Raw genomic sequence first — 11,285 nt, 5'->3', positions numbered from 1 at the left:
TCCACAGACCATTTGGCAATTCTACCCTCGGCTTCCCGGTTGCGAGCTATCTCTCCCAAGGGGAAAGATGAGACCACGGTGACGGGGTGAGCCTCGAAGTAGTGGCGCAGCTTGTGCCGAGCCAAAACCACTGCGTAGAGCAGTTTTTGAATCTGTGGATAGCGTGTCTTAGTTTCAGACAACACCTCGCTGATGTAATACACTGGTCGTTGGACGGGCTGAGCATGGCCCTCCTCTTGTCTTTCGACCACGATCACCGCGCTGACCACTTGGGTCGTCGCGGCTACGTACAGATAGAGGGGCTCGCCGTCCGTAGGTGGTGTGAGAATGGGAGCTCGAGTGAGCGATGCCTTCAGCCTTTCAAGGGCTTCTTGAGCTTCGGGGGTCCACGTGAAGCGCTCGGTTTTCCTCAAGAGTCGGTACAGGGGTAAGCCTTTCTCGCCGAGACGTGAGATAAAACGGCTAAGGGACGCTAGGCATCCCATGACCCTCTGTACCCCCTTCAAGTCTCGGATTGGTCCCATCCGAGTGATGGCCGAGACTTTGTCAGGGTTGGGTTCGATGCCTCGCTGGGAGACAACGAAACCCAAGAGCATGCCTCGAGGCACCCCGAATACGCACTTCTCAGGATTTAGTTTTACCCCTTTAGCCCGTAGGCAGTCGAATGCGATCCTGAGATCAGCAACCAGGTCGTCCGCCTTCCTGGATTTCACAACGATATCGTCGACATATGCTTCTACGTTGCGCCCGAGATGGTCTCCGAAAACGTGGAGCATACACCGTTGATAGGTGGCTCCGGCGTTTCTGAGGCCAAAGGGCATCGAAACGTAGCAGTACATGCCGAAAGGAGTGATAAAAGAAGTCACGAGCTGGTCGGACTCTTTCATCTTGATTTGGTGGTAACCGGAGTAAGCATCAAGAAAGGACAAGAGCTCACATCCCGCAGTAGTGTCTACAATCTGATCGATTCGTGGCAAAGGAAAGGGAACCTTCGGACATGTCTTATTTAAACTAGTGTAGTCTACACACATCCTCCAGCTCCCACTCTTTTTCTTCACTAATACTGGATTAGCTAGCCACTCGGGATGGAATACCTCTTTGACGAATCCGGCCGCCAGAAGTTTCTGCAACTCCTCGCCGATCGCCCGGCGCTTGAGCTCGTCGAAGCGTCTTAGGCGCTGCTTCACCGGCTTGGAGTTGGGTCGGACATCAAGAGAGTGCTCGGCGACCTCCCGCGGTATGCCAGGCATGTCCTCGGGGCTCCACGCAAAGATATCTGCGTTGGCGCGGAGGAAATCGACGAGCACCACTTCCTATTTGTCATCGAGGGTGGCGCTGATCTGCAACACCTTGTGGTCGGAGTGGCTTGGGTCGAGGGGTACTTTCTTGATACCCTCGGCGGGCTCGAAGCTCCCGGCGTGTCGGTGCGTGGAGTCTAAGGCCTCGCTAGCCATTTTGTCGAGGGTGGCTGCGAGGGCCTCGTCCTCCGCTTGAGCTTCCGCGCGCTCAACGCACTCAACGTCGCACTCGTAGGCGTGCTCGAACGAAGAGCCAATGGTGATGACGCCCTTTGGACCCGGCATTTTGAGTTTGAGGTAGGTGTAGTTGGGGACGGCCATAAACTTGGCGTAGCAAGGACGACCAAGAATGGCATGATAGGACCCTCGAAATCCCACCACCTCGAACGTGAGTACCTCCTTGCGGAAGTTGGCTGCTGTGCCAAAGCACACAGGCAGATCGATCTGGCCGAGGGGTTGGACTCGCTTCCCCGACGCAACGCCATGGAATGGCGACTTGCTGGGGCGAAGCCTGTCTAGTCCGATCCCCATGAGCTCCAAGGTTGGGGCGTACATGATGTTGAGGCCGCTGCCTCCGTCCATGAGCACCTTGGAGAAGCGAGTGTTGCCGATGATGGGGTCGACAACGAGCGGGTACCGTCCCGGATGCGGGACGTAGTCGGGGTGGTCCTTGCGGCCAAAGGCAATGGTATCCTTCGACCAGTCGAGGTAGGATGGCGTGGCCTTGGTGACGGAAAAGACCTCGCGGCGCTCGCGCTTGCGCTGCCGAGAAGTCATATTCGTCGTTGCTCCTCCAAAGATGAAGAAGGCGTTCTCCACTGGGGGGGAACTCGTCATCTCCACCTTTGTCGCCCGCATCCTTCTTCTTGTCTTCGTCGCGATGTGCGACGCGGTTATAGTACTTCTTGAGCATTTCGCACTGCTCGAGGGTATGGTTGACCGGCCCCTTGTGATAAGGGCACGGTTTCTTAAGCATGTCGTCGAACTGGCCACCGCCACCTCGAGGGGGGCCTCAAGGACCTTTGCGGTCTGGGGCGGCAGCGAAGGCCTCCTCGGAGTCCTCCGCCTGCCCCGACTCACGCCGGTTTGGTGGGACCGGCTTCTTTCCCTTCCTCCCCCGCTTCAATTTCTTGGCGAGGGTGTTGGGCTTGACGCTGCCGCCCTCCGCGGACGCATCGTCCTTGCGCATGCTCGATTTGTCGTCGAAGATGGCACCAACAGCCTCCTCGCCGGCGGCGAAGTTGGTGGCAGCGTCGAACAACTCGTTGGTATTAACGGGTCGGCTTCTCGCGAGCTCATGCACCAGATTCCTGCACGTCGGACCCTCGAGGAAAGCGTTAATGACCTCGACGTGGGTGACGCTGGGGAGCTCGGTGCACTGCTTGGAGAAGCGCCGCACGTAGTCATGCAGGGATTCGCGGGGCTTCTGACGACACCCTTTGAGGTCCCAGGAGTTCCCAGGGCGCACGTACGTGCCCTGGAAATTGCCCACGAAGATGTGGACCAAGTCGGCCCAGTCGTGGATCTGGCCCGCAGGCAGGTGCTCGAGCCACGTTCGTGTGGCGTCAGCAAGATGGAGAGGAAGGTTGCGGATGATAGCCGCATCCTCCGTCGCGCCGCCTAGCTGGCATGCTAGGCGGTAGTCGTTAAGCCAGACTGCAGGATCAGTCTCGCCCGAGTATTTGACGAGGGTGTTGGGTTGTCGGAAGCGCGGGGGAAAAGGCGCGGTTCGAATCTCCCGGCTGAACACACGGGTGCCCGGGGGCTCCGGTGACTCACCCCTGTCGTGCTCGGTGTCGATGACGTTGCGGGCGTCGCCGTCGCCGGCGTGTCCGCGAGTGTCGCGGATTCGCTCCCTTACGAGAACTCTCCCGATGCGCTCGCGCACCGAGGGTGCCCTCGCAGCGAGCACTACAGCTGCCTTGCCCCTCCCCGCTGGGGGTGTGTGCACAGAAACCTCACGGTCCTGGTGCGCAGTCCCATCACACTGCTCCGGGGCCTTCGAGCGCATGCGAGACGCAGAACTCTCGGCCTGCTGCACGGCAGCTTGCTCGATGAGCTCCTGTGCCTCGCGGCGCAGGTTGCGGCCCGAGGGTGTCGATGGCTCGGGCATAGCTTGGAGAAGGTAAGCCGCAGCGACGAGCTTCTCGCCCGCCGTCTTCAGTTCCGGGGATTTGTCGACGTTGTCGTTGGCCAGGATGCGTTCGCGGGCAACACGTCCCGCAGCCTGGGCGTGTGCACCAGGCACGGTACGCTGCTGCTTGAGTGCGGCGCGTAGCTCATGGGTTTGTCGACGCTGCTTGTCGAGCTTGGCTTGAAGCTCGTTGAGCTGCTCCAGTTGAACTTGTCGCGCCGCTGAACTTGACGAGGAAGGGGCTGCAGGCGGGACTGCCGGTTGCTTTGCCCGTACGTCCGCCCCGCCGTCCTTGTCGTTGGCTGGAGCATTGTCGTCTTGCTCGTCCGCGAGGTCCGCCATGAAGCATTCCCTGGAAGGATCGAAATCCCCCTCGCTGGAGTCCTCAGAGCAGGTGAGGCAGTAGGCCGCCGCCAGCTGGAACTCGCGGAGGGCGTCGGGGTCGCGGACCCCGGAGTAGTCCTCGGCCTCCTCGGCCGTGAAGTTGTTTATGAAGAAGTCGACGTCGTCGGCGATCGAGCTCGCCGTCTCGGGGTAGGATTCGTCAGGGGATGACGCGATGAGGCTGCGAGTCGACCGAAGATGATGACCCGGCAGATCCTCATGCTCGATGAAGTCAGCGACGGTTGACGAGGCGCGGGCGGCAGCGTTGCGCATCCCGAAGGGGAAGGGCGACGCCGAAGTCGAGTCCCCCCTGGGAGGCACTAGTGCTGCCGCAGGCGATGGCGCTGGCGCAGATGACGCCGAGGCACGCGATGATGAAACGGTTGCCCCATTAGCTGTGATGCTGAGTTGCGACACGCCAGCCTCGACCCACGTGGGGGAGCTGTGGCGGGCCGCACGACGCCGCCCCGCGCGTGCTTGTCGTGAACGCTGACCCGAGCGCCTGTTGCGCCGGGCTGGCGAAGTCGGGGCGATGAGGTTGCGTTCGGAGGAGAGGAGCTGCATGGTGTAACCGTTGCCGGTTGCCCTGAACTCGAGACTCCCGAACGAGACCACGCGTCCCGCTGGGAACGGATCCGAAACACCCATAGGGTATGGGTTGGATCCGCACGCCATTCCTGGAGATCAAATGGGAAAAAAGAGAGAAAAATATCACGCGGCTCCCCTACCTGGCGCGCCAACTGTCGGTGTTCTGACCCGGGGGGCCTGAATCTCAACTAGTAAATGCTGCGTGTTTCCTCGTCCCAGATGATGATGCAAGAGGCAACACAGTAACGCACGGTTTTATCCTGGTTCCGGCCGCGGGGCCGTACGTCCAGCAAAGGGGGTGTGCGAGGGCACTGTATTATCTTGCACCCGGGGTGCTTGTTGTAGGGGATACAAGCGAGGTGAGAGAGGGAGGGGAGCTCCCAAGTCTCTGCTAGGAGTGGAGTCGGTTGAGGTCAGTGCTCAGTAGTGCTGAGGCCTTTCTAAGGGAGAAAAACCGGAGAACCTGCTGCCCACCTTAGATTGGAGAAAGTTTTTTCACCCCCTTAAAAGGAAGCCCACCCTCTCCTTTTATAGTTGTAAGGAGGGGCGGTGTACATGAGTGTAGGGGCGCGGAAGTCGTCGTTTTCCCCTGAATCGCGGGTACAGTGGTCGAACACTGTAGGAAGTGTACTGTGGGAAGGTGGCGCACGTCGCCGTCATCCTGGGCTCCGTCCTTGGTCCCGTGGAGATGGCAGCGGCCGTCCTGCAGAGTCCCAGCGGTAGTAATGGCGTGGGACGGTCCCAGACCCCCTGGTCGGGGTGCGGGCGTGCACATTAGTAGGTCCGGGAGCGCGTGGAAGTCCTGGACCCCACAAGAGGGAGGTCTGGGGTCCCGCCCGCGCATGCAGAGTGCCCCTCTCGGAAGGGCACGTGACATCGCCAGACCCCTTCCCCAGGGGGAGGTGTGTTCGGATGGTTGATGTCGGCGTGACAGTAACGGGGGCGGCGCCAACTTGTCTTGTACCGCGTTGAATGCTCCACAGTGCTGCTACAGCGGCTGGGGTGGCAAAGCGGTGACCGGGGTCAGTGGACGGGACGCCGGTCACATCCACTGCGGGAGTGGCAGTCTGACGCCGCCCGTCCTTTGAGCCGTGGCGGAGTAGCTGGCCTTTAATGCCTTTGTACGGCGGTCGGTTGGGCGGCGGGGCCATTTGTCCCTTGTGCCGAGAGATGGCCTCGAGCGAGGCGGAGATTGGCCACCCGCTCGAGGGTAGGTCCGCTGTCCTCGAGCGAGGCGGAAATGCGATTGCGCGGTCGAGGGTCCCGAGGGGAGCCCTCGAGCGAGGCGGAGATGAATGACCCGCCCGAGGGTAGATCCGCTACCCTCGAGCGGGGCGGAGATTGTTCGGTGGGCCTGAGAGGGTGCGAATGGGCCACATGCTGGGCTTCTTTGAATCCTTTCCTTTCTTCCGGATTTGGAAGGAGGCCGGGGGCCTTTGTGGGCCCAGTTGCCTTAACATGTGTTTGTGTTTTCGAAAGTGGTCTTAGTACTACAGTTAGGGTGTCCCTAATTGTGGCACCCGACAAGATGGGATTTGCCTCTTTCTGCAAAAGAGAGATATCTCTGAGCCCCTCGAGTGATCGGATCGAGAAATGTGCGGCTATGCTGGGGTTAAGAGTTAACCAAGGATTTCGAATCATAGGATTGAGAAAGAGTGGTCAGCTTAGAGCCAGACCAAATATAGTGAGGCAAAAGGAATAACATGTATAAGATTGTGATGGCTCGTCAGATATGATTTGCGTGCGCATAGGAGTTGACACGTCTTGCTAGAGACCGCTATCAACTATTGGTGAGTAGTAGTACTCGGGCCATGTCTATTCGCACGTGAGCCCATAGAGTCACACACTTAAGGACCCAGAAGCCTAATAAGGATGAGATCCAAATTAAATTGGGTTTAGGTGTACTAATGGACTTTATCTAGCCCATTAGGGAGCGCCCAAAGTGGGGCCCAAAAGGAGCCCACCTAGGGGCGCCCCAAGGCCTATATAAGCAGAGAAGGGGAAGGGGGTGCCAGACCTGAAAGCCCTAGCCGCCCCCTCACCTTTGGTGCCCATCCCAAGGAGGCTGCACCCTCCCTGCTGCCGCATCCTCATGCGTTAAGCCCTAGGTCGTTCTCGCGGATCTAGCATTCCGTAGTGCGCCACTTCTTCCCGTATGTGTCGATACTTTGGAGATGTCGCGTCTGCTGCACAAGGACGAGCCGTTCGTGAGGAGGTTCTCGCAACTGCACTGCCGGCTTCCATCTGCATGACATCGATGTGCTACATAAGTTCCGCATCCGCGCATCTAGTGTTAATTATGTGATCTTTAACAGTAGTGTTCCTGGTTTATGCGGTAGAAAAGTTTTGTTTTTGCTACCCCATATCCCAACACGGACACTGACACACGGAGGCACGGGCGGCGAGTTACTCGCGAGTTAACGCCGGGAGAAAATGGTGCAACCGGCGAGTCACATGTAGGCCTAACAAGGATCTCGAGCAGCAGAAGGAGCGGTGGGAGATAAGGTAAGGGGTGGCATACCGAAGGGGTTATGATTTTCCGTAATGCTTATACGGCGATGATTATATAAATATGAAAAAGAATACACTAATCTAGTATAGATACAGCCAATATTTTTATCCATTATACTCGTGTCAATGTATTTCAATTATATATTTCACAAAGTATGATCTTTAAGTAATCATGATCATTTTCAGCTAACATAAATTGTTTGGCTAGCTTTTTCGATATCAAGGATAGTATAATAAATGGGAATGTATCTAGTGCAAACCAATCTCTTTGTGCAACCTTGCAAACTTCTGATCTAAGCTACATGATTAACATCCAAGGGACCGCCCACCTCTAATCACACTTTTGCAAATCCCCCCTCTCACTCCCCCTGCACACCACATTGGATGTTGATCTTGTGGCCCAGATTAGAAATTTGCACAGTTACACTAAGAGGTTGGTTTGCACCGAATACGTTCATATAATAAATACTCCCTCTATTCAACTATGCAAGGCCTATTTTTGCTTGGCTCAAAGACTAAGGAAAGCACTCTCATCATTGGTTTTTCTTGGGCAAAGAACAATCGGCATTTATTACTGATTTGATTACTCTCTGCATGTGCTTTCACTCCCGAGGCATGCATGTGATGAATTACTGCCGCACCAATTCCTGAAGCGTCACTCTTGAGGAAAACCAAAATATGCCTTACATATCTGGATTTTCAGATTTCGTAATGAGCCTTGGATAGTTGGATGGAGGGAGTATATTCTTTTGGCAACTCTGGTTTCTAAATATTCACACATTTAACCCTAAACTACTTTCGACGCCTCCTACTCCCGCGTCAACACTGCAGACCTCGCCAATTGGCGCTCGACACGTGGCCTCACCATGACCCTTTCTTGCAGCATTCCCTCGCTTTGTTAGAAATTTAGCGCCCCTCGCCCCTTGCCCCTTTTTCTACTACCATCACTTAAAAATACCATTTGATTCATTATTTCTAATATTTTCTATACTAATCATCTATATACATTTGTAGCATCTATTAATGCACGGTTGCATGTACGCATATAAACACTATACCCATAGCCTAGTCGCATTACATGTACTACACACCTATAAAAAGATTAGAAGACCATAGACCTAGATAGATCAATAGTACACTAAGGCTATATATGGAACAGATTGGTTGCAATCCTCTTGTGGTTCCACGCGACAAGAGTTTGCACCAAAATTATTTTTAAAGCAAGCAAGTAATCGAACTCATTGGTATCTCAACCTACCTAAGAGCATATTGCTGCGCTACGAGAGTATTCATTGATTCCTAGCTCCGTCCCTGGGTGCGGCGCCTGCATAGTAGGGGTGGGTGCGGTATCGGGACGGGTGGAGCCGTAGCTCAAAGGTGCTGTGCGCAGAAGCCCAGGATGGAACTCCTGGGGCTGGTGCTGCTGGTGGGGGCTGAGGCTCATGCGAGCTGCTAAGAGCTCAAGCAGTGAGGTACATAGTCGGTGGTGTCGCTAGCGAAAGCCATACCGGAATCTAGCAGGTCTCAACGACGACGACATTCTTGGTGCCATTTACCTCCATAAAGGCGTTGTCGTTGTGATTCTACCCTTTCTACACTTGGTCGGTGCTTGGAAGCGCCGACTGATGTGCAGAAAAAGCATTGCGCCCGATGTGTTGTGGCTTGCATCTTCCAAACTCGATGCATGATGTCATGTGTTGTGGGCTTTTTCAGTAGTTATGGCACATTTGAGTCCTTATGCTAGGACGTGTGGTTATCTGTGTCATGCCACAATTCGCCTTATGATGCAAGGTGCTGCTTGAGACCTAGTTCAGCTAGGTAGCATGTCGCGGTTTTAGCCCGATTTTCTCAAATGAACCGAGCAATGTAGGGTTTTGCCTCGTTTCCCCTAAAATAGGATTGTTGATATGTGGTCTGCTATACTGTTTTAATACAATTCAGATAGAGATGCTCTCCCCCATTGATCATTCAAAAAAAAAAGTGGCAATCAGTTCCTCAGCCGGCAACCATATAGAAATAGATATTTCTACTGAGAAGTTCCAGCCATCTCAAAGATCATCTACTTATAGATTGTACATGAGAGTTCACTGGTTCTGATTCCTATATACCCATGTCAACAGTGTCATGACAATAGGCCACATTTTTCCATGAACCATGATGCATGATGCCCCCACCTTTCTTGGCGATTGCCTGGCCTCTCGTTAATTATCAATTGCAATGATCAACTGACCATTGCAGGTCTGTAAACAGTGCCAACCATAACCATCGCCGCTCCGCCATGTCACTAGACCGTGTCAGCACTATACTAGCTATTTGCTAGAATCTATAATGGTCGACCGATAGATTGCAGAAATCTAACTAATAACAATATATATGCTGATATTTTAAAAGATACAAATTAAACCAACGATCTTACCTCAAGGTATGGTCATGCAAGGGCTAATCGATGACCCTTTTAAATAGAAATCAACTTGGCGCGATCAGAAATAGTACATTGATCGATCCCTTAAAATAGATCGTGAAGGCTTCATTTAAGAATAAACCTAATACTCCTTCGTCCAAATTAATAATTGTTTTAGTTTTATAGTTACATAAATTTTGTTATGCATATAAGCATAATATATATCTAGAAGTTATGCATCTAGAAAAGCCAAAACGACTAATATTTTTTTCTCAAGAACTTGCTCTCTGGGTTTCAGACTTGCAGTAAGGACAAAGCAGGGCTCACCAGCCGCTTATGTCCTCACCCAACAAATCATGAATACAAAATATGAAATATCGATAAGAATCTAGTATTGATTTTCCTGTTGGACGTCGATAGAGATCCATATATGCGAACCGCGGAACAATGTTTATTACTCCTCCCACGCCATAATTTTCCCCTTTGAGTTTAAGAGGCCTGATGAGTGACAACACAACAGATCACTTCACGTACCGTACATACTAGTAGCACAGACTGCACAGATCGAATTAATTAAGCTACACCCCTACCGATCTCTGACACGGTGACACCACTCCTATTGAAACAATCCAACGCAATCGAGAGGGGCGAATTTGTCAATGTCGTCAAACAAGCTTCCGCCGAGGCCGATGTCGTCCCAGAGCAGGCAACCGTCCAAAGAATCCCACTCCGGCGAGCTCATACTTGTCAGCTCCGGCACCGGTGGCGGCGTTGACTGTTCGCTGCTTGATTCATCAGGCACGTTGCCCATGCCCGCTCGCACCTCTTTCACCTCCGGCGAGTGGCACAAATCTGATGTCTCGCTAACCGCTAGGCCGCCGTCGTCGTCACAGGAAGACGACCAGAGCGAACCGCGTATTAGTTGTTGTCCGTCCCTCGTGCTCGCGCCGAAGTTGATGACGAACGGCGCCGGCGACTCCGCGACGCCGTCGTCGCGGCAGCAGGTGTGCTCGCCGAAGTAGGTGATGTGGAAGACGGAGGGGTCCGCCTCCGACCGCTGCACCTGCCGCCTGGCCATGCAGCCGTGGTCGTCCTTGTAGGTGCAGCGGAAGTAGAGCCTGCACATGCGGACGAGCAGATGGAAGATGAAGATCAGTGTGATTGGTCTCTTGCGTGCATCCATGGTTTCCAGTTCCAGTCAGAGGGGCTTAACAATTTGATGAGGAGTTCAGATCATAATCTTGTAATCAGAATTGAGAACAGGTCTCCACCTCGGGTGTTTGCTGCCGTGGATGTCCTTTTGCCCGTACTTCCTCCAGACGAAGCCATCCTCCATTGTCCGCCTCTTCTCAGCTCGTGTCGCCCTCTCGCCACCTCTTAGCCTGGAGATCACTATGTTAACGTTCTAGAACCAGAACTGAAGACGATACATCAATCACTCATGAAAATGAAGTCATGAACTCATCATGATCGAGCTGGACTAGACTATTGGTTACCTCATCCTCTTGGAGTTGGAAATCGTCGCCGGAATAGGAACTGCGCCCTGCTCCGGCTTGCGGCGCTTCCTGGCGCTGCTGGCAGCCGCAGCATCCTCCGTGGCAGCGCGCAGCGCCGCGAGAGCTCGGTCGCAGCAGTTGAGGATCTGCTCAACCAGATCCTGAAGCTGAAGGCCGTGGGGCGTTGCGCCTGCACGGACCGCCGGCTGCGGGCCGAGCATGCCCCGCAGAGAGGCAGCCGATTTCCTCCCCCTGGCGACGAGCTCAGATGCCGCAGTAGCGGGCGCCGCCATTGCTGCCACCCTTCTCCCTTGCTCTGATCTGATCTGATCTGACCGATCTCTATTTCTTCCTTTTGTCCTGTGCCGATTTTGGGGCGTGAAGCTCTTGGAGAATGAGCCACCCCATTTATAGAGCTACGAGCTGAGCTTGCCGCCCTGTGAGATTGGTAGATTACTGACTGATTAATCGGC

At 54.3% G+C, this 11,285-nt stretch overlaps 2 protein-coding genes across 2 annotated transcripts; both read right to left on the bottom strand.

The window, feature by feature from the left end:
* Positions 1-1,266: 1,266 nt before the first annotated feature.
* On the bottom strand, positions 1,267-1,880 carry LOC120664864. The gene has a single exon (XM_039944238.1). It carries the CDS (start codon positions 1,878-1,880, stop codon positions 1,314-1,316), a length of 567 nt encoding a protein of 188 aa, XP_039800172.1. The 3' UTR covers positions 1,267-1,313.
* A 7,865-nt stretch (positions 1,881-9,745) lies between these two features.
* On the bottom strand, positions 9,746-11,285 carry LOC120665143 (probable WRKY transcription factor 41). The gene is made up of 3 exons (XM_039944603.1): positions 10,813-11,285; positions 10,588-10,698; positions 9,746-10,434 (listed from the first exon to the last, which is right to left on the bottom strand). The coding sequence occupies exons 1-3, from the start codon at positions 11,103-11,105 to the stop codon at positions 9,933-9,935; spliced, it is 906 nt and encodes a 301-aa protein (XP_039800537.1). The 5' UTR covers positions 11,106-11,285; the 3' UTR covers positions 9,746-9,932.

Source organism: Panicum virgatum, chromosome 3N, assembly GCF_016808335.1.
Source record: "Panicum virgatum strain AP13 chromosome 3N, P.virgatum_v5, whole genome shotgun sequence".
Taxonomy (NCBI): Eukaryota; Viridiplantae; Streptophyta; class Magnoliopsida; order Poales; family Poaceae; genus Panicum; species Panicum virgatum.
Note: the sequence above shows the minus strand (reverse complement) of the source record. Positions and strands in the feature narration are given on the sequence as shown.